We start from the raw sequence: 21772 nt of genomic DNA on the forward strand, positions 1-21772 counted from the left end.
GAGAAACCAGCAGGGGAGGGGGCATGGGGGGGAGCCAGCAAGGGAGGGGGGAGAGCCAGCAGGGGAGGGGGCAGTGGGGCAGGGTGAGAGCCAGTAGGGGAGGGGGCATGGGGGGGAGCCAGCAGGGGAGGGGGGAGAGCCAGCAGGGGAGGGGGCAGTGGGGCAGGGTGAGAGCCAGTAGGGGAGGGGGCATGGGGGGGAGCCAGCAGGGGAGGGGGCAGTGGGGCAGGGTGAGAGCCAGCAAGGAAGGGGGCAGTGGGGCAGGGTGACAGCCAGCAGGGGAGGGGGCAGTGGGCGGGGGGAGAGCCAGCAGGGGAGGGGGTAGTGGGGCAGGGTGACAGCCAGCAGGGGAGGGGGCAGCGTGGGGGTGCAGTGGGATAGGGCTGGACCGTGTTGTCAGAGCACCACCCTGGGTTCGGGGGCCCCTGAAGGGCCGGTGTGCGGCTCCTGGGGGGCTGATGGTGCTCTCAGCAGCTCTTCACAGACCCTGCTCATCATTACAGCGATGGGCCCTGGCTCAGACCAACACCTTGGCATGTCATCAGAAACCGACCACGTCAGCGGGGTAAACACGAAGGCAGGGCCTCAGCCCTTGGCCTGCCCCGACCAAAGGTTTCGCACCCTTTGGAGGAGCCAGGTCCACAGTCGGGATCATTCCCACCGTGCCCACGGGTGAGTCCGCCAACGCGGGTCCCCGGCCGGGGGAGAGGCTTGTTCGTCTCTCACACCCGAGGCATTTGCTGCCGGTGGAACAAGGGGCCAGTGACCCCAGAGACGGGAATCCACCTACTGCCATAAGCCCCCCCCAGAGGTGCCCCCGTCTTCAGCGGGAAGGGACGGACAGCAGCTGACTCTGCCCCCCCGTGCGTCTATCACCCGTGCGCGGACGCTGGGGCATCTCCGTGCCCGTTCCCGAGCTCTGACGCCCGGCTGTTAATAAAGACTCCCTGCGAGACTCGCCCCCGGCCCCCCGAGCTGCGTCTCCCGCCCCGGGGGGCTCGGCTCGGCTGCGGGCTTGTTCGCCCCGGGGTCCGCCTTGCAGGGAGGGTCACCCGCTGGTGGCCGAAGCACGAGGCCGGCGGGAGGGTGGGGGTGCTCAGCGCCCCCCCTCCCTGGCCTGTCGGGTTGCCAACCCTCCAGGACTGGGCTGGAGTCCCGGGAAACGAAGGTTAATCTCTAGTGAGAGGTTTCAGAGTAACAGCCGTGTTAGTCTGTATTCGTAAAAAGAAAAGGAGGACTTGTGGCACCTTAGAGACTAACCAGTTTATTTGAGCATGAGCTTTCGTGAGCTACAGCTCACTGCATCGGATGCATAGCATATCGTGGAAACTGCAGAAGACATTATATACACACAGAGACCATGGGGTGGGAGGAAGTTTTGTTTCATGGTCTCTGTGTGTATATAATGTCTTCTGCAGTTTCCACGATATGCTATGCATCCGATGAAGTGAGCTGCAGCTCACGAAAGCTCATGCTCAAATAAACTGGTTAGTCTCTAAGGTGCCACAAGTCCTCCTTTTCTCTAGTGAGAGATGAGGCCCCGCGCTGCAATCTCCAGGAACAGCTCCCACCGCAGCCGGTCAGGCTGCGGCCGCCCCAGCGCGCGCGGGGCCCCCTCGGCCGCCCAGCCCCACGCTGCCCCCGGGCCCCAGGGCGGCCCCAGGTTCCGGGCGGCTGCGGGTCCTGGAAGATAAAACACAGACTTTATCAGGGCGAATCAAAGCGCCTGCTCCGCTACCCAACCAGGACCTACGGCCTCCAGTCTCGCGAGCGGCGTCGGCGCCAGGGGCATGACGTCAGGCGGGGCCGGAAGCCGGGCGGGCGGGGAAAGGCTGAGGCGGCCATTTTTGTTCGCTCGCTCGCTCTTCTCCGCGGCCGGCGAGGGGGAGGAATTTCCGGTTAGGCTGGGGCCCTGCTCCGCGTGCGGCGCATGCGCGCCGGGAAGAATAGTCACGTGCGGAGGGCGAGCTCAGGGATTGGCGGAGGCTATTGTGAGGTCAGTTCCGGCGGCGGCGAAGCCGGTGGTTCGGGCGGGCGCGAGTGAGACCCCGAGCGAGAGCGAGACAAGGGGGCGCCCGGCCCGAGACCCCTCCCCGCCCCCGGCCCGGCCCCGCCATGGCCTCGCTGCTCAAGGTGGACCCGGAAGTGAAGCTAAAGGTAACGATGCCCCGGGGGCCCGCCCCTCCCCCACGGCCCGTATTCCTCCCCCCCCCCCCCACGTGCCCTCACGGCCCTGTCCCGCCCCCCCCCGCTCATGCCGTCCCCCTCGGCCCCGGACCCCTTCCCCCTCCCCCTCGTGGGGCCGCCCCTCCCCCCACGGGTCCCGCCCCTCCCCCTCCTGGGGCTGCCCCTCCCCCCACGGGTCCCCTCGTGGGTCGCCCCTCCCCCCGCCGTACACACGTGCTCTCCCGACAGCCGCTGCGCCCGGGGCCGGGGGGGGGGCAGCTGCCGCCCCCGCGGAGCGGTTGAGGTCTCGGGCGGGGGTAGTGCGCGTTGTTGACCCTGAAGCCTACCGATGACACGTCAAACCTGCTGTTTTCCTCGTGGTGGCCCCCAGTTACCGCTCCAAAAACCCTGCGGTGCCTGCAAATCCCTGCCCGTCTGCTGCGGGGCGAACCTCTCCCGGACCCCAGTACGTGGCACTGCCCCTCGCTAGCTCCCCAGCCAGAGCTGGCGCTAAGCATAAGCAGACCGAGCCATTACATTGGGCCCTGAGCTGCTCAAGGGGGCCCCCATTTGCTTTTTTAGCATGGGGGGGGACAAATATTCCTGTTTAAGGTCCCCGGTGGGCTAGCACTGCCTCTGTCCCCAGCACGGCTGGATGCAGACAGCCGCACACCTGCAGCACACATGGCCGTAAAATACAGCTTAGTGGGTGGCCAAATGACTGACCCCGGGGGAGGGGCCAATTCACTGGCTGCATCCTTCTTGCTATATCTAATTCAATGCTGACCTTCCTTTTACTTGCCATGTCCCTGCCTGAGAATTTCCAGCCTGCTGCACCTGCTAGAGTCCCACAGAGCTTGGGTCCCGCTTGCCCTACGGTGTACAGGACCCTGAGGGAGCTACACTTAAAAATTAGGCTGTGAAATTTTGTGCATTGAGTGCCGTAGTTAGGTTGATCTAACCCTCAGTGTAGATGCAGCTAGGTCGACAGAAGAATTCTTCCATCATCAACCTAGCTACTTACCGCCTCTCAGAGAGCTGGATTAACAACATCAACCGAAAAACTCTTTCATTCAAAGTAGAAAGTGTCTACACCACAATGTTATGGTGGCAGCGTAGATAGACCCTGAATATCAGCGACTTGGTGTCTGGGCAGGCTGCCCTGTTGCTCAGGATGGGTGGCCATGTGCCTTCGCTTGCTACTTTTTGTTTTTGCTTGGGAGATAATGGCAGCAGATGTTAAATGTCTTGCTGCTTTGTCCTGGAATTCACTCCTCTGAGGAGCAGCCTTTTAGGTGAGGTGCCTACAGTGTGGGAACGCTTGCCTAAGCCTGGGGATTGGGGGAGAATATTGGAGGGGGATTGTCACTGGGGTCACTTTTGTTGTAATTAACAGTCAGGACTGTGGGGCCAGATCAGCCACACAGTTATTGTTCATTGCACCTCTCAGATTGTAGATTTGGGCGCTCGTGCTGCATGGTCTGCTCTAGAATAGGTCTGAGTCTGCAAAACCCTTTGTCTGCTCCAGGTCACCCCCTTCTGCATTCAGAGAGGCTCTAGATTGTTCTCTGAAATACTTGTAAGGGCACCATCAACTTCAGATTTCACTCTGACTGCAATGTTTTGCACCTTCTATTGTCAGAGCACCACCTCAGGTTACAAAATGGAAATATTGGCATTTGTCCTCGTTCGTTTCCTTTGCTTGTTTGACTGTGCATAGTTGGTAGCACTGTTTCCCTGCTATAGTCAGGTTCCCTGTGTGTGGGTCAGTCACGTGGCAACATGAGAGTAAAATGTTTTTTAAAAAAATAAGAAAAGTGGTCGTCATACCCCAAATTGTCAAAGGGCTCAAGATCATGCGTAGGACCCCAAACCACTTCAGTTTTAAATTGACTAGCCTTCAGGTTGGTGATGCCCCTTTCAGTAACTGAACTGCACTTGTCTTCAGATTCTTGCCCTAGCTGTTACTCTGCAGTCCTGTGTTTTTGAGGCAGGGAATGTTGAGTTTCCAGTTCTTTGATGGCAACCAACAAATCCTCTCACCATTGGGGAGCATGCCCACTTCTCTCCCCAGAGAAAAGGACGGAATTGATGGGACCCTCACGTGGGGTGAGAATAAGGGCAAAACATTTCAGTAACTGGTAGCGTTTACTGCTATGGCAACCATGGGCTTCTTATGCAAATTATCAGTTATGCCCACCCCTCCACCCCCTCAGTGAACAGTGAGAACTCTCACTATCATCCAGACCACAAGAGCAAAGGAAGTATAAAAACCCACTTGGCCTAAAGCTAAGCAAAAGGAATACATCTTGCAATGTGCATGCATGTGAGATGGTGCAGTTACTCTGTTCTTCCACTGCCTCAGATAGGCAGTTGTTCCACTGCATTTCTGCTTTATGATAAATCAAGCCAGGCGTTAGGCATTTGACCAAGTCAGCTTAACAGCCAGCTAAAGGAGAAGGGTTCGGCAGCCATAACACTTGACAATGAGTATTTAGGGTGGCCCTGAGAAGTTCGGCTGGTGGCAGCTTCTGTTCCAGTCCAGGAGTGCTCTGCAGATGTCACTAGCGTAATGTGCATGTTTCTGAGGCTTCATGGGGACCTTCTTGAGTGCACTTCTTGACTTGTCAATCTAACAGCTGCAGCTTCAGCCTCTGGTTGTGCTTCACCTGCCACGGCGGCTTGCTGTGTTCTCCATCACCCATGGTAGCAGTGCAGGGATCGGGAACGTTAGACTTGCTGTCCCTGCACTGACAGCATGGGCTCTGTTTACTGAGGTTGCTGAGTCTGACAAACAGGGACTTTCCCTGTCCTGGGGTAACAGCTTCTGCCCGGAATATCGATTCTGGAGGCCTTTCAGCAGTTGGTAATAATGACATCTTATAAAGCTCTGTCGTCTTTCCCATTAGCCTGGTGGAGAAGGTGTCGGAGAGGCTGCTGTGTGGCCACCCGCCCCTCTACAATATCATTCTCACCCTGGGTCTCCATTGTAAAGGGGCCACTTACCCTATGCAGAGGTTCTGTGTGCTTCAGGGCAAACTGGACCTAAATTCTGCATCAAGGTCCCCAAATTCTGGGCATTTAGGAGACTGTGGGAGCTTCAGATACAGTCTGAAAACAGGGTTTCTTATTGGATTCAATATGTCATGGCTAGGATGGTCGGGGGGGTGGCCCCACTGCTTAATTTTAGGATAGAGTACAGTTTTTAGTGCAGGCTCTGCATTTCCAGTTCTCACACTGTCATCTTCATGCTTCCATGCAAGCCCATGAAGATGAGTAGGTCAGCTCACTCCTCTCTGCTGTTGTTTGAGGCTCTCTGCAGACAGGTAAATGGCCCTGGGCCAGTTACCTCTCGTACTAGTTTTCAGGCTTTTCACTGGCCTTCAGGAATGTAACAATGTACACCTCTAAGAGAACTGGAATTTGGGAGCCCAGCTCTGAGGCAGGGGATGAGTTCTGTAGCTGTGGAATGAATATGTAGGGCTTTGCCTCTGGGCCAGTGCCTGGCACACCTGGGCTGCTATATCAGGAAGAACTAAGGCTGGCTGTGAACTGTGTTTCGGATCAGTTATTCTGAGCTGTTGTTTTCCTCTTTTCTAGGTTGACTCTTTCAGGGAGCGGATCACAAGTGAGGTAAGTGTCCACTCCCATCTCCCCAGAATGGCACGTGGCGGCAGAGTGAATGCCATGTTGGAATCCAGCTTTCTGTTGGATTGTGCTATGATCTCTGAGGTGCAGCAGAACCTTTCTTTGCAGGCTCCTTGCTGGCACTCAGCCCTTCAGTCACTCACTGAGTGTGGAGAGTCTGTAGCTCTGTTGTTCTCCAGAGCCTTGGCAGAGTGGAGGGCTGCCAAGACTCCTCCGCCTTCAGGTGGGAGAGTTTGACTCCCTCTGAGATTTTTTTCCCCCTGGCTTTGAACAGAGCTGTATGCTTGGCCTTTTGCAGTAGCCTTGGTCTCCACAGTGTCCTTGCCTGCTGGCTAAGTGCAGAGGTGAGGGCAGCCTGGGGCGCTGCTCTCATGTAACCATCTGCTGTTCTTTCTCATTTAGGCTGAAGATTTGGTGGCGAATTTTTTCCCAAAGAAGTTGTTAGAACTTGATGGGTTCCTTAAGGTAAGATATGTGCTGTTGCCTGCTTCCCCACTCGCTTCAGCATGCAATCCTGACCCTGGGGAAGAGTTGTCTTTAGTCAGAGCAGAGGGTAAAACAGAGGATAAAACACTGAAAAGCAGTGTCCCAAACTTGCGTTATACCCATTTGAATGCCATTAGCCCTAGACACTCAGCCCTATGTCTCTTAGTGGACTGTGATAGTGTATGGAGTCCATCAGCTGGGCACTGGATAGAAACCTAACGAGTTCTGTCCCAAACTGACAACCCATTTTCCTAGTCCTCTCAGTCCCATCTTCATACCTGCCTCTGTTCTCGCTTGCCTGGTGGCTGGATGAAACCTGAGGTCTGGAATCTTCCATTTCCTGGCGATTAACATGATGACAAAAGTTGTTAGATTTGTATGTGACTTCTTGTTGTTTTCCAGGAGCCCATCCTGAATATTCATGATCTCACCCAGATCCACTCAGACATGAACCTCCCTGTCCCTGACCCGATCCTTCTCACTAACAGCCACGATGGACTGGACGGGGTAAGATTCCTCCCTTGGCTACATTAATTAAACCTGCATGGCTTGCTGTGCATTCGGTTAGACTGTTCCCTGATAATGACAGGCTGCAGCCGCCCGTGAGCATGTGAGAACTGGTCTCTTCAGCCCGTGGATCCTGGCTGGAGGCAGTGCTGTGGTTTGCTCTGTAACCCGCCCCCGGTTGGAGGGGGAAGGCTGCTCTGACATCAGAACCCTCGAAGATGTTCTGTAAAGAATTTCCTCGCTGCTGTCACTCTAGGTCCCGAGTAGTTGGGGAGTAAAATGTTCTGTTGTGTGTATTTTAGCCAAATATGAAAAAGAGGAAGCTGGAAGACTGTGAAGAGACCTTCCAGGGTAAGAGTCCCCAAGTCTCTGTGCCGCTGCCTGCCCGCTGAGCCAGCGCTACGCGCCTAGGGGTATGAACCTGCACAAGCTCCACCTGCCCTCTCCCGACTGCCACTGCCCTACCCAGGCCTGTCCGTGCTTCCTCTTAAAAGCTGGGGCGTGTGACTGAGTCATGGAGGAGCCTGATAGTGGTTCTGCTGAGCCGAGCTTGGCCTCTCCCAAGAGACTGGAGTAGTGCTCATCAGAGCCGGCATGCTGATGGAGGGAGCAGGGTAGAGCCACATGGACCCCTTCATGGAAGGAAGGAGCTGTCAAGCCTCATGCTGCATCGAAACAGAGGCAGCTCCTACGTGTGGCTCAGGGAGCAGCTCCCTTTGCACCCTGTTTCTCCAGTTTGGGTTTCTTCCTGGGTCTTGTCTCTCTTCCCCTTCCCATGTGGTAGTCTCTATAATAGCCTGTTAAATATCCCTGTCCCCATGGCAACCCGGCGCGGTTGGAACAGGTGCAGAGCTGGCTGTCTCTGACTTGAGATGCTGTGAATAACCGACCTTTCCCCTCTGGCGCTAGGTACGAAAGTGTTTGTGATGCCCAATGGGATGCTGAAGAGTAACCAGCAGCTAGTGGACATCATTGAGAAAGTGAAACCGGAGATCAGGCTGCTGATTGAGAAGTGCAACACGGTGGGTGTGGGCCTGAGCATGGGGCTGGATGGCGATCGGCCCCCAGACACCGCTGTCCGAATTCCTTCCCCATAGTGTCAGGGCTTCTCACTGACCCACAAAGAGCGAACTGGGCCTCCATCCTACCTACAGAATAAGGAAATGTAGGACACCGCCCCTCCCCCCGGCTTCTCGTGGTCTCTGAACAGGATGCTCCTCAAAGGGGCAGGTGCCGGTGCTGGCCAAGAGAAATGGCATTTCCCTCAAAAGCGCTTGGAGCTGCCCTGACTCCAGCTCCTGGAGTGGGCACTGTCACTGCAGCCCCCAGCTAGCTCCCTCCCGCTAGTCCTTTGCTCGGAAGGGCTTTGCATCTCTGTGATGTTGTACGGCACTAGACACACTTGAGATACTTGCTGAGTGGGGCTTCAGTAAAGTCGAGGGACAGAAGCTTCCCTTAATGCTTGGGTGGATGTCACGGGGTCCCAGGAGAGGTCAAGGTATCAGGCCTAGTCCCCAATCACTGCATGAGTCAGGCCCTGAGACAGTCTTGGGATGAGCTGCCCGAGCGAGAGTTTCTGAGGGCTCCCAATAAGAGGTTCTGGTTTAAAGGCAGGTCCCTCCAGTGCTGTCTGCACTCAGTCACAGTGTCACTTTCTGTCCCTCCAGGTCAAAATGTGGGTGCAGCTCCTGATCCCCAGGATAGAAGATGGAAACAACTTTGGCGTTTCTATTCAGGTAAGGCGACCCATGATATCGTGGCTCCTTTATGGGCCAGTGCCCCAGACACCAGGGCATCTTGGGCTCCTGAGGAGCCTTTCATTAGATCCACCTGGCTCTGCTTCCAAACAGCTCTCTTTGAGGGGTAGATTGGGCTAATTTTGGTCTTGAAACCTGAATCCTTCCCTGGCATCTGAGAGGCGGGAGGGGCACAGAGTACCTAAAAGCATCACTTTGCTCAGAGGCCTGGGAGCCACACCATAGTCTTGCAAGACCCAGTAAAGCTGAGCCATGTTTGAGGGAGGCTGTGTGCTACAGGCAGCCTGCCCCACCCAGCACCCTAACTGGGCAGGATCAGGGTGGTTGTGTGAAGCTATTTGCATTGCTTTCTTCCCTGAATCTCCCCGGAACTTGGCTGCTGATCCTCTGAGCAAGGCAAACTAAATTCTTAAAGCTGTGTGGCTGGTGCAGGGGGTCATTGTGGCCAGGAACTTCTGGTTCCTGCTGGCTCCTATGTTTCCGTAACCTTCGCTAACTGACTGAGGCTTGAGACTTGCGTCTGATTCTACCCTGATGGGTAGATGGAGCAACTTTAAAGATGGCCAGAGACTGAGCTGCTTGACCCTGGGTGGTTGCACACGTGAGTGGGGTTGGAGGTTCTTGCTTCTGCTGTGAAGCTCACACTGCGTCCTTGGCTCCCTTGCAGGAGGAGACAGTGGCTGAGCTGCGGACTGTGGAGAGTGAGGCAGCTTCATATCTAGACCAGATTTCTAGGTAGGTGGAGGTGGGGAAGGGGTGGTGGCTATGAGCTCTTCGATGGGTCCCTCCCTGGGGAGGCTGAGTGCATTTGGGTAAGGACTTGAGCCCCGTGGCTAAGGCAAGGTCTGAGAACACTGCTTTGCTATTTTCTGACTATTAAATCCACCCTCTTCCATTCCCTTCCAGATACTATATCACGAGGGCAAAGCTGGTTTCCAAAATAGCAAAATATCCTCACGTGGTAAGTGGAGCATCTCTTTGCTGAGCGTTTGGTGGGGTTGGAGAGACTTAATTGTCTTTCTGTTTCTGTGCATAGCCCTCTACTGGCTGTTTCTATCACTGACTCCTTTAAGTAGCAGCTACCAGAGTCCTGTGGGGGCTGGGAGCCTGGAGGGTTGGCGGAGGGGCTCTGTGGTGGCTAGGAGCCCTGGGAGGGGAGCCTGCAGGGCTGGAAGTATCTGGCTTCTCTAGGGAAGGGAAAAACTGATAATATAAATCAGAAGTTAGGTATTGTAGAAAATCGATAAGGGATGCAAAGGGACACAAGGAAAAATCTATGGCCAGCAGAGTAAAGGACATTAAGGGGGAGTTTTAAAATATGAGGAACAAAGAGAACCCTCCAATGGTATTTGTCCAATACTAGATGGAGATGGTAGAATTATCAGTAATAATGCAGAAAAGGTGAAAATGGTCAATAAATTCTGTTCTACATTTGGGGGGAAAACAGAAGATACAGTCTCATCCTATGGTGATAACACTTTCCATTCTAGTAGTATCTCTGGAGGATGTTAAGCAGCAGTTACTAAAGACAGACATTTTGAAATCAGTAGGTCCAGATAACTTGCATCCAGGAGTTCTAAGAGCTGACTGAGGAGCTCACTGGACTGTTAATGTTGATTTTTTTTTCAATAAGTCTTGGAGCACTGAGGAAGTTCCAGAAGACTGAAAGAAAGCGAATGTTGTGCCAGTATATACAGGGTAAATGGGATTACCCAGGTAATGATAGGACATCAATCCCAGGCAAGACAATAGAGTGTCTGATATGGGATTTGATTACTAAAGAACTAAGGAATAGATCAGTTATATGATCTATCAGCATGATTTTATGGAAAATAGATCCTTTCAAACTAACTTGGTATACTTTTTATAAGATTACAAGTTTGGTTGATAAAGGGGATAGTGTTGATGTAATATACTTAGACTTCTGTAAGGTGTTTGACTTGGTACCGCATGACATTTTGATTACAAAACTAGAATGATAGAAAATTAACATGGCCCACATTAAATGGATTAAAAACTGGCTAACTGATAGGTCTCAAAATGTAACTGTAAATGGGGAATTGTCATTGAGCGAGTCTGTTTCCAGTGGGATCCTGATGGGATCAGTTCTTGGCCCTATGCTATTGAAAATCTTTATCAATGACCTGGAAGAAAACACAAAGTTATCAGTGATAAAGTTTGCAATTGACGAAAATAGGGTGTGGTAAATAATTAAGAGGACAGGTCACTGATTCAGAGCGATTTACATTGCTTGGTAAACGGGGTGCAAGCAAACAATATCTGTTTTAATACAGATAAATGTACATCTGGGAACAAAGAATGTAGGGAAGCAGTGACTCAGAAAAAGGGGGTCATGGTGGATAATCAGCTGAACATGAGCTCCCGGTGTGGTGATGTGTTCAAAAGACCTAATGCAATCCTAGGATGCATAAGCAAGGGAATTTTGAGTAGGAGCACAGAGGTAATTTTAACTCTGTGTTGGCACTGGTGCAACTGTTACCAGAATCCTGTGTCTAGTTGTGGGGTGCCCACAATTCAAGAAGGACGTTGATAAATTGGAGAGGGCTCAGAGAAGAGCCACAAGAATTATTAAAGGATTAGAAAACCTTCCTTATAGTGAGAGACTCCGAGTCCAATCTATTCAGTTTAACAAAGAGCAGGTTAAGGGGTGACTTGATCATAGCCTATACGTACCTACCTGGGGAACAAATATTTGATAATGGGCTCTTCAGTCTAGCAGAGGAAGGTCAAACATGATCCAATGGCTGGAAGCTGAAGCTAGACAAATTCAGACTGGAAATAAGGTGTGTGGTGTTAACTGTAGGAGTAACTAACCAGTGGAACAATTTCCTAGGGTCGTGGTGGATTTTCCATCACTGGCAATTTTTAAATCAAGATTGGAGGTTTTTCTAAAATGTCAGCTCTAGGAATTATTTGGGGACAAGTCTCTGGCCTGTGCTATACAGGGTGTCTTACTACATGATCACAATGGTCCCTTCGTGCCCTTGAATGCATAAGGTTGAACAGGAGAGAGCCCCCTTGATGTCTGTAGAGGGAGGGGCAGCCTGGCTTTTAGGCTATTCACAGCCACATTCTCCCTTCTCTGTGTAGGAGGATTATCGCCGCACGGTGACAGAAATTGATGAGAAGGAATACATTAGTCTGCGCTTAATCATCTCTGAGCTGAGGAATCAATATGTGAGTGAGAGTTGGGACCCCAGCTCATGTGTTCCCCTGTGGAGAAGCACCCTTGGATCAATCCCACCTCAGAGCCCTGAGAGGGAGCTGGCCTGGGCCTCTGCTTTCCCGTTGCTCTTAGCAAGCAGAGATCGCGGCAAGTTGCTGCCCTGGAGAGTCTGGTATTTCCCACCTTTGTACTGAGTGCTGGCAAGCCCAGGGGCATGCAGTTGATTGTGCTCTTTGCGGGAACCTTCCGACCCAACCTCTCCAGATAGCGTAGGCCGATCCTGGGCTCTGTTAACTAATTCACTCTCATTGGTGGGGCCAAAACATGCTGGTCTCTTCAGAGTGCAGACAGGCAAGGCCTTGCCGAAGAAGCGTACTGCTTGACATGAGACATGGTGCGCTGAGTGAGGGCAATGGCTGGTGAGCGGGGAAGGGCCAAGGGGCTGTAACTAGGAGCAGCCATTACTCAGGTTAGGCCAGTGCTTATGGTGAGAGTGAAGTTAAGTCAAGTTGTGGACTTCCCCTCCTGATGGACATCCATGATCTCTCTCCGCAGGTCACTTTGCACGACATGATCCTTAAAAACATCGAGAAGATCAAGAGGCCTCGGAGCAGCAACGCCGAGACTCTCTACTAAGTGTCAACGTTTGAACTTGAGAACTGTTCAGTCAACTAAAGACCGTCATTGCCTTGGTTTGTTACGTGACTATCGAGATGGGAAACTGGCTGGAAATAGTATTGCACTCGTAGTTAAACTCTAAAGAAACCCTCGCCTAGTTCTGTGATTGGTTTTGTTCAGGTCTCAGGAACTCTCCCTAATGTAGGAATTGGTATTGAGCAGGCCACTGCCATGGGACATGCAGGCCACTGAGAGTGAGCAGCTGCCAGGTAGGAATGCTCCTCCAAGCCTTTCTTCCTACTTAGGTGGGAATTGGATAAGACACCAAGCCCCGGGGTTCTCCCCTTTCCCCCCCGCCATCTGTCAGCTGCAGGGTTTCCTTGGGGTCCCTGGGAATGGAGGAGATGCAGTGTCTTCAACACTAGACTGAGTCCACAGAGTGTGTGCTGGCTGCGAGAAGCCGGCTGCTTCTCAGTGCCATCTCTGAGTGAGCCCTCTGCTGCCAGTCGTTTTATGCGTGTTAACTGTAAGGCTGGGAGGAGGTGCCCCTTCGGAGCAGGCAGCTCCCCTAGGCCAGGCTGCAGCCACACTCAGCAAAGTGCCATTGAGACATTTTTAGGTTCGAACAAACCAGGAAAGAGCTATCTTAAGTTAGATCCCACCCCGTTTGTCCCTCTCCCTTGTGAAATGCAGCTAGATCAATGCAGAGGGCTATGTGGCACACCTGTCACTAGAGCCGGTTGCCACCAGCCACGTCCCACTGGGCTGGCGGGTTCAGAGCCCGGGTAGCTTTTGCTCCTATGTAGCTTTCCTCTTGGCTGTACAAAAGCAGTTGTCCTGGTTAAAATCAATGTTAATCTCCTTCAGGGTGAGGCATTTCTGTCCAGAATGAAGTTAGGGAGAGGCCCGAGCTCAAATTTTGAAGTCCCCATAGTCTCCAATAATGCTAAGGAATTAGCAGGTTGTGACGCACAGTCCCCTGCCGAGTGTATTTGGGGGGCAGGGTTTGGCAGGCTGGCTGCGATGGCTGATCTGTTGGGATGAGGATGGCCAAAAACAGCCACAGCAGATCAGTATCAAAACCCCAGCACCCCATGAAAAGTACCTCGATTCCTTCTCCTGTGCCCAGGAGCTCCTCTAAGGCCATTGGAACGTTTCATGGTCCATTGCAAACCCCATGGGAAACGGTCAGTTGCGTTGTCAGTTTTTGTATGTGTGGGAAATGGGCTCATGATGCTGCAGGCTCCTTCTACATTTTCTTATTTATGGTATTTTTACTTCACACCCTCCTTCAGGGGAATGCTGGGTCAGTTCGTCCTGGACCCCTGAAGCTTCCATGGGTCTCACGGTCACACTTGTAACTTCTTGTGCAGTAGCCTTATAGTAGTTAGTTGTGAGAAATGGAATGAACGTCCTCTCCTTCCCTCTTGCGTTCTGTTGCTTTTGTTTCTTCTTCTATGCTGAAGAGCCACGTTTTCTCTTGCTGGTTTCCCAGGGGTTGCTCTGAGCGTGGAGGGCCCCCTGGCCCTTTCGATAGACTCCTTTGTTGTTGTTTGTAGTAAGTCCAATTTTTGTCTTCCCGTTAATAAATATTCAGTAACAAACCAACTGCGTCTTAGCTGCTGCCTGGGAGCAGCACCTTCACTGTGTGTTTCTTTGTACTGATTCCTTTTTATTTGTTGGACTGTTCAACTTTCCTTGCCAGATGAACGTATGTAAAACTTTTACCATGTCAAGAAATTAAAATACAGGTACTTTGAATTCTTAAGTAGGACCCTTGTGTGATGCTGCGTTGTCAGACATGCTCTGTCGGTGGCTATGCCTCGCCTCTGTCCCAGTCTGGCCATGCCTCTCTCACATCCACTCGCTCCACCCTTGTGCTGTATCCGTCGCTGTGTCCTTCACCATGTGTCCAGACAATCGTCTGCTGCTGTGGGGTTCCAGCAGCATCCAGCAACTTAGTACCAAGGCCCCATGTCCTTACACTGCCCATTACTCACTCCTGCGCGGGGCGAGTGGGAGTTGCTAGAATCATTTGGAATAAAATGGGCCACTGGGGACCAGGGACTGGGATAAGGGAGCCTCTAACTCTCGGCAGCTGGTGCCTGGAGCTTCTTCCTTGGGCCCTGGCTGCAGCTCTGTATAGTGGGTGTCTCCCACATCAGGGTTGTCAGTCTCAGTGGTGAGGGCTGGATGGACTAGGCCTGCATGTGGGAGAAGCTGGCACTGCTGCCTGCCGTTTTAGGGCTAGAGTGCAGGCGCCAGGGCTCTCACCTGACCCCTTTCACTAGGCTGGAGCTGGAGACCAAAGGAGGAAAGATACGGGCCAATTGCAAAGCTCAGCAGCAGTGCCCAGGCTGGCAGAGTCTGCCCCGCCATGGTTTTCTCATTCCACTTCCTGCTCTGAGTTCAAAGCTACTGTGGTCTCAGAACACTGACCTCATCTTTTCTTTTGCATCCCTTCCCTCATTTCCAGCTAGCAGCTCCATCCTGGGGCTAGAGACCTGCTCCTCCGCATTAGTCTGCACGCGTGCTCCCAGCTCCACCACATTCTCCATTGGCAACCGATGGTTTCCAAGCTTCCTCTCCCATGAGCTTGAGCTCTGAGGGAGGATTGAAATCTCCCCCTTAATGCTGTCCCCTTTCTGCCCTAGAGCCAGGCTCTCCCCTAGGTTAATGGAACTTGCCGCACACTCCAGTGTGGTATCAGGTATTCGCAGTCCTCTTAACCCACTGGACTGGGTAAAGGGGGGACTTAGACAGTTGATGCTGAGGATCTGAGGTAGTTAAGGCTGCTTGATCTGGGCAGGGGTCTGTTCTGTACAGAAGCCATCCTCAAGCACACACTGAGGGGTTCCCTGTCTGGAGCCAACAACCAGCCACTAGATGATGATCTTGCTCCAGCCACCGAACCATGGTGCTCCCGCCCCGAGCAGCTGGCTCCTGTGAGAGCACACTGGATCTCATCACAGATCTTAGGAACCACTGAGGAATGTGAGAAACAACTTCTGGATAAGTCTGAGTTTCCTGCTGCCCGTGAGGCCCCCTCACTCTGCTCCCTGTGGTGTGGGAAATGCCAAAGGCCTACTCAAGCCAGGCCCCCTTCGCAACAGGAGTGAAGGACTGTGGCTTAAAATAAAATTCCTTTGTTTGCTGTGAGGCCGCAGGAGCTGGGGGTCAGCATGGATTGATGTTGAAAGAACCTGATGTGGCACTGTGTGAAAAGCACCCGCTCCTCACTACCACAGAAATAAGCACGGGTGGATCTTAGGGGCTGGTCCAGCTGCAAAGCCAGGGGAACGGGCTGCTTGTGTCAAAGCTGGAGCAGCTTCCTGGGCGTTCACCCTCTAGCTGGGAGTAGCTCTTTTGCTGTGCTCACAAGGAAGCTGGTAACATGTTGCTAGGGCCTGAACTCATGAGAATGTGGGGAAACTCGCCTAGGTTACCTAGGTGAGTGTGCCTATTAATGCCCGTCAAAGGGGCAACAAAGCACAGCAGCGATCTGCCCCATCCCTGCAGCCAATATAAGGAGGGTGAATGAACATCAAGCAAACTTATTTTGACATTTAAAATGATGTAACTAGCTGACAGGAGAAAATGGGAGCAAGGAATTTAAACCTCCCTGCAGCCGGAGTTCTGCCTGGAAGTAGACAAGCCCAGCCAGCTCCTGGGGAGTTGAGTAATGGGCTCCCTGCCCCGGTGGCTGGCACTCTGGTGCTGCCGCTGGCTAGCTGGCTTTTGGTTTGGTTCCTGTACGTTGCAGAGATGAATTGTGCAGCTGCACCTGTTGTGTGAGCTGCAGTGTCTGCTCTCCTCAACAACACGAAACTTCCCTTCTCACTCCTTCGGGGGCGGGGGGGGGAATTTACCAAACTGAGGATGTAGCAATAGGTGGTCCCAAAAAGGAATTACCTGGCTAAAATAAACCTCCGCAGGAAGTGAATTCTCTGGGGCAGGGCTGCAAGAAGTTCTGTACTGTGGCTGGATCGGATGTGTGGAAGGGGATGCATGCTCTGAAACTGGGAGTAAACAGGTTGTGTTACTGTTAGTAAGGAGACGTGATACTTCCTAAGTTCTGAGCTGCTGGAGGTGTTCTCTTTTAGATGAGACATAAAACCAAGGCCTTCAGCACTTGTGCTTCTTAAAGAACCCAGATCACTTTTCATAAGCATCAGAGAGTAAGCCCAGGTGTCCTGGCAGTGCTGCTGTTCAATTCATTTGCTTCCTGACATTTCCCTTGCAGTTTTGAAATGGATTCAGATTTGTTCTCCACTGACTCTGAAAGGGGCTGCAGGGTGGGGCTGCTGTGACTCCGGAGAACTTTATCAAATGCTTTCAGATCCCTCGGCTGGAACCATGCCGCAGAAGGTGTCAAGTACTGCACGTTTAGACAGTGCGCTGCCCTGGGGTGTCCTCGGGCACATCAACAGGCTAGAAACTCGGGAGACCAGCAGCACAGAACCACCCGTTCCCTCCATGTTGGCCGTATCCTTCCCCACAAATAGGCTGCTCGTTAGTGTGGGTAGGTGGGTTTTTACTGTGGTGTAACTAGTGAGCTTAGATCTACATCGAAACACCGAACAAATCCCCAACCTTTGTGTTCAGGCCACCCTGCAGCTCCCTCCGCGCTGGCTCCAGGCAGCTGCAGGGCTTAGCCACCTTTCTTTAAGCACTCCCTGTCCCTTAGAAAAACGCTGTGTTTGCAGCCTGTGCCTGGCTACAGACAGCTCAGAGGAGATGTAAACTGTCATTGCCTCGCTCTTAGCCAGGGCTCCATTCTCAAGGCTGCTGCTGAATGCGCCACTCCTGTAGTGTCTCCTCCCTGGGTTCGTGTTGCTTGTCTGCAGGTGTGATGCTAGTGAGTCCGGCAGAAGGAAAGGTGCATGTTTCTGGGGTAGCCATCTTGTATAATTCGCCTGCCAGCAGGTGAGTGGTGACAGCAGCAGCCCCTGCCCTCGCCACAGCGCTAGACTCCAGCTGCCCAGGAGCCGGAAATGGGTGGACTCAGAAATGACGTGCGGCTGCTTGTGTCTGTCTTCACAGCTGCAGACTAGGCCAGAGAAGGCTACTGGGGCCGATGATGATGGGATGGTGGTGTGGGTGCTCTGTCAAGAGCAGCCCTGGCTAAATGCTTCTCTACAGGGCAGGGAGATGGGTCCAAACCCACAGTGAGGAAGTAGAGGTGGAACTGCCCGAGGTGGAAGCGACCTGCCCCCAGCAGGAAACAGCAAGTGTTGCCTGCAGGAGACGGTAGGGAGGGGAGGCTGGCAGCGGGAATGGAAACTTGCTCTGATTCTTGGTTTGCTTGTGCGTTCAGCACAGGCTGGAGATCCGGCAGGGATTACGGCTCAAGCTGCAGGGCTTTTATTTATTTCATTTAGGAGCCGTCTCACTAGCCAACTGTGACACCTGCGCCTTTGTGGAGGCGCAGGGAGACCAAGGAAAACAGTAACTTATGAGTCAGGAGAAGTCGTGCTCGCCAGCGGGAATTCCAGCAGGAGGCTGCCAGCGCCATGATCAGTCCAGGGAAAATGTGAAAAGTGGCAGTTCAGAAATGTGTCTTCTCTTTTTCCTGAGCCCGCCCATCCGGTACCAACCTGGGCTCCAGCGTGTGGCCAGGCGGCCTGGGGAGAGGGAGGAGCACATGGTGGAATCCAGGGACTCCTGTGCGCTAACCCGGGCTCTGCCTCTCCTGGTGCCCTGCAGCCATCTCCACACCCCCCCTCCTATGAAGCAGGGCTAATAATGACCCTGAGTTGTCTCATGGGAGCGTGGCCAGGATTGGCTAATTACCGGCTGTGCAGTGGCATGATGCTGGTGCTAATTATTCATTGTGATTTGGGTGCTGGGACTAAGCCCTAAAGTGGACCTGGCTGGGGCTGCCACATCCCTTTGGCTGTTACATAGCAGGGCATGTTCCTCCATACAGGAACGGCTGCTGGAGGTCAAACTGGGAACCAAAACCACACAGCGAGGGGGTGTGTGTGAAAAGAAGGAGCCTGAGAAATTAGGGAAACTCAGTGAACTGCGAAGAGGTGAATTCTGAGCTGTGGCAGTGAAATCTCCACTCTCACAGCCTGGGAATGTGTCTCCCTCCATTCCCCAACCTGAGGCTGACAACGCCATCCCAGCTCTCATGGGTAACCTCAGCAAACTGGCCAGACGAAAAAAGCAACATAATCATATGAAATTTGTCTTATGAGTCACTGGTCCTGCGGCTTCAGTAGTTTTCCTAACGCATTGCTCTTGGAGGACCACGGAGCGTGCTGGATGGGCTGGGAGCAAAGACCTGCCCTCTCTGGTCCCCACAAATTTCAGATCTCCTCCCCCAGCCTCTCTCCACCTTTCGTGTTTCCTGTACTAACCATCCAGCCACAGTCCAAACAGGCTGACGGCAGCCTCTCTGGAAGCTGCTGTAAGGCTCCGTAAGTCTCTTCTACCTTTGTGGCTGCAACAACATGAACCTGAAAACTGTTCTCATCCTCTTGGTTCTGGCGCTAGCCACAATTTTCGCTCTGGTTTGTGTGTTGCTGACTAGAGGAGTGAAACCAACCAGCTGTGAGCCGCAGACCCTGAGCACCCTGCAGGGAAAGCACAGTGACCAGAGCCTGGTCTTTGCTGATCTGACGCCAGAAGAAATGGTGCAAGTGGTGAGGTACCTGCAGAGCAGCCTTGGGGTGCCATTGGTAGACGCCTATAATGCAAACCCCTCTGATAACTGCATTTATTACATTGATGTGCAGCTCCCCACAAAGGCAGAGGTGCTGGGGTTCTTGGATCGTGGGGGCAGGCGACCCCCCCGGCAGGCGCTGGCTGTGGTGTATTTTGGAAACCAACCAGACCCGAATGTCACGGAATATGTGGTGGGTCCCCTGCCAACACCAACAACTCACCAGGACATCACGGTGCAGAAGTATGGAGGGAAGCTGCCGTACCACCGCAGACCAGTGCTGGATTTTGAGTACAAGCTGGTTGCTGGCTTTTTACGGAGGACAGCATTTCCCACAGCTCTAACCTTCCTGAGTCAAGTATTGGATTATGATGGAACTAATTTAGTAGCTATGACCACAGCCCCCCGGGGGTTCCAGTCTGGAGACCGCAACACCTGGTTTATTCTGTTCCACAACGTGAGCGGCTTCTTCCTGCACCCGGTGGGGCTGGAGGTGCTGGTTGATCACAGCAGCCTGGACATTTCCCAGTGGAGGGTGAGCAAAGTGTTCTTTAACGGCCAGTACTACGGGGACTTGCTGCAGCTGGAGAGGGAGTTCAAGCAGGGCCATGTCAAAGTGGACCCAGTTAAGAGAGCCCCACCCGACGGGGGATTCTCTTCCATGCAGCCCCGAGCAGCTCCCAGGGCCCCGTTCCCTCTGCAGTACGAGCCTCATGGGCCCCGCTACAGTGTCCAAAACAACCAAGTTGTCTCCCGGGCCTGGAGCTTTGCCTTTGGGGTGAACGTGAACACGGGGATGCGTCTCTTTGACATCAGATTTAAAGGGGAGAGGATTGTCTATGAAATCAGTGTCCAGGATGCTATATCTGTCTATGGGTCCAACTGTCCTGGAGGGATGTCAACCAGGTACATGGATGGGAGCTTTGGCATCGGGAGATTCACGTACCCGTTAGTCCGGGGGGTTGATTGTCCCTATTCGGCTACGTACGTAGACACACACTACTTAGCTCAATCCCCAAACCCTAGAATTAATAAAAACTCCATCTGCATTTTTGAGGAGAACTCTGGGTCTCCTCTGAGGCGCCATTACTCCAACTTGCAGTCCCTGTACTATGGGGGGCTGACCAACTCAGCTCTGGTCCTTCGGTCCATTGCCACTCTGGGCAACTATGACTACGTCTGGGACTTCATCTTCTACGAGAACGGAGCTATCGAGGCCAAAGTCCATGCCACAGGCTACATGACTTCATCCTTTCTCTACGGTGACGGTCTGGACTATGGCAATAGGGTTGGGGATCACACCCTGGGGACGATACACACCCATTCCATCCATTATAAAGTGGACTTGGACGTTGGAGGTAGGTCTCTTTGGTGATGTTTCTCTCTCTCCGTCTCCTAGTGCCTCTCACTTGCTACGTCCTCGGACTTATGACAATTGGTTCCTGAAAATTGTGTCGTAAGTCGAAATGTCGTGACTCGGAACCGCAATGCACTCTATTGCGGGACTGAGAATTGTAAAGTCGAAACCAATAGTCGTTAGTCGAATCAGGGTGTCAATTCAGAACGGTCGTAAGTGCCGTTCGTCGTACGTTGAACGTGGTAAAGTCGAGGCCTGCCTGTATTCTGTAGAGTGGGGGCTGTCCCAAGATGCAGAGCTCCTGCAGACGGCCAGCGGCATCCTCCTTGTTCACTCTCTTACCCTTAGAGCTCTTTGCAACATTATTTTTTGACTTATTCAAATGAAAAGTCAGGGAAAGACACAAACCCCAGGAGCCATGCGAATCCCAGCAAGAGGCAGCTGGCTCCATGGTCCAGGGGAAACGTGTAAGGTAGCAGTTTGGAAATGTGTGTATTTTTCTTACCCCCGTCAGTGGCCAGGCCTAGGCTGGGAGCCAGGGTCTCGCTAGTTCTAACCACTGCCTCTCCCTATGACCTTGGGGTTGTCACCTTTCCCCGCTGTAAAGCAGGGATACCAGTGCCCTATCTCATGGGGCGGGGAGGATTAGCTGATTAGCTTGTGCCGTGCCAAGCATTTACTGATCTTCTCTGGGAACCTTTGTGGTTCAGGTCCCAAGGCTCGGACCCCAAACTGGCCTCATTGCGGCTGCTGAATTCCTATTGCTTTGACCCAGCCAGGCATGTTTTCCAGCAGCAGTTCCTGTGGAAGGTTATTTGAGAGTTGTATGACGTCCTACACACCAGGGGTGTTTGGTGCTACTGTGCACGCCATCTGCTGGCTGAAACTATTAGGTGTCGTCCAAGTGTCTGTGCTCGGGGGTCACTGGTAACCCCAGTCATCTCAGTGGGGCTGTCAGTCTGTCTGTCTGCGACTCAGCAAGACGTCAGTTCAGCAGGGACTCTGTGACAGCACTGAGGGGAGGGTCTTTAAATTAAAAATGCTTCTGCAAAAAGGGAACAGTAACGAGGTGGCACTTTGCGTCCCCCCCAGAGCCAGACATGGCATCGGGAGGAGATGGATCCCCTGGATCCCCTGCCTCCCCTCCATCTCACAAGGACCTGCTTTCCTGTTAGCAACACAGAGGTGCTGACTCCTGGAATGGCAGGGGTGGGGGGAAATGGAGGCCTTGTCCAGATTAGAGACGTTACCCCAGTGCAAACCCCAGCACAAGCACCTGCCACCAGCGTGCTTCATGTCCCCCTTAGAGGACTGCACCACTGTCCCTACAGCCTTTGTCTTGGCAAGGCCCGAGTGCGCATTAAAATCCAAACCCT

General features: G+C 53.1%; 2 protein-coding genes across 5 annotated transcripts in view; both read left to right on the top strand.

Annotated features, from left to right (window-relative positions):
- The first annotated feature begins 571 nt into the window (after positions 1-571).
- PSME3 (proteasome activator subunit 3) lies at positions 572-14137 on the top strand. Of its 4 annotated transcripts, none has more exons than XM_037886935.2 (11): positions 572-672; positions 5767-5799; positions 6217-6279; positions 6703-6807; positions 7110-7158; positions 7717-7829; positions 8475-8543; positions 9232-9299; positions 9471-9525; positions 11676-11762; positions 12307-14137. In XM_037886935.2, the coding sequence occupies exons 4-11, from the start codon at positions 6748-6750 to the stop codon at positions 12385-12387; spliced, it is 582 nt and encodes a 193-aa protein (XP_037742863.1). In that variant the 5' UTR covers positions 572-672; positions 5767-5799; positions 6217-6279; positions 6703-6747; the 3' UTR covers positions 12388-14137. The 4 variants fall into 4 exon arrangements, with proteins under 4 accessions (XP_037742863.1, XP_037742862.1, XP_043392762.1 ...); XM_037886934.2 differs by lacking the exon at positions 572-672 and adding an exon at positions 1811-2157; XM_043536827.1 differs by lacking the exon at positions 572-672 and adding an exon at positions 1825-1996.
- A 4675-nt stretch (positions 14138-18812) lies between these two features.
- Positions 18813-21772, top strand: part of AOC3 (amine oxidase copper containing 3) — a 32031-nt gene continuing 29071 nt past the window's right edge. Inside the window, exon 1 of the mRNA XM_043536913.1 lies at positions 18813-20397. Within this exon, the coding sequence (XP_043392848.1) occupies positions 18828-20397 (1570 nt within the window). The 5' untranslated portion in view covers positions 18813-18827. The remainder of the gene's footprint in view (positions 20398-21772) is intronic.

Source organism: Chelonia mydas, chromosome 27, assembly GCF_015237465.2.
Source record: "Chelonia mydas isolate rCheMyd1 chromosome 27, rCheMyd1.pri.v2, whole genome shotgun sequence".
Lineage (NCBI taxonomy): Eukaryota > Metazoa > Chordata > Testudines > Cheloniidae > Chelonia > Chelonia mydas.

Coding starts and splice junctions, on each gene's coding strand:
- PSME3 (XM_043536827.1), top strand. CDS start 1,931: ATGCGCGCCGGGAAGAATAGTCACGTGCGGAGGGCGAGCTCAGGGATT. Junction 5,800..6,216: donor GGGAGCGGATCACAAGTGAG/GTAAGTGTCCAC, acceptor TTTCTCATTTAG/GCTGAAGATTTGGTGGCGAA. Junction 11,763..12,306: donor CTGAGCTGAGGAATCAATAT/GTGAGTGAGAGT, acceptor CTCTCTCCGCAG/GTCACTTTGCACGACATGAT.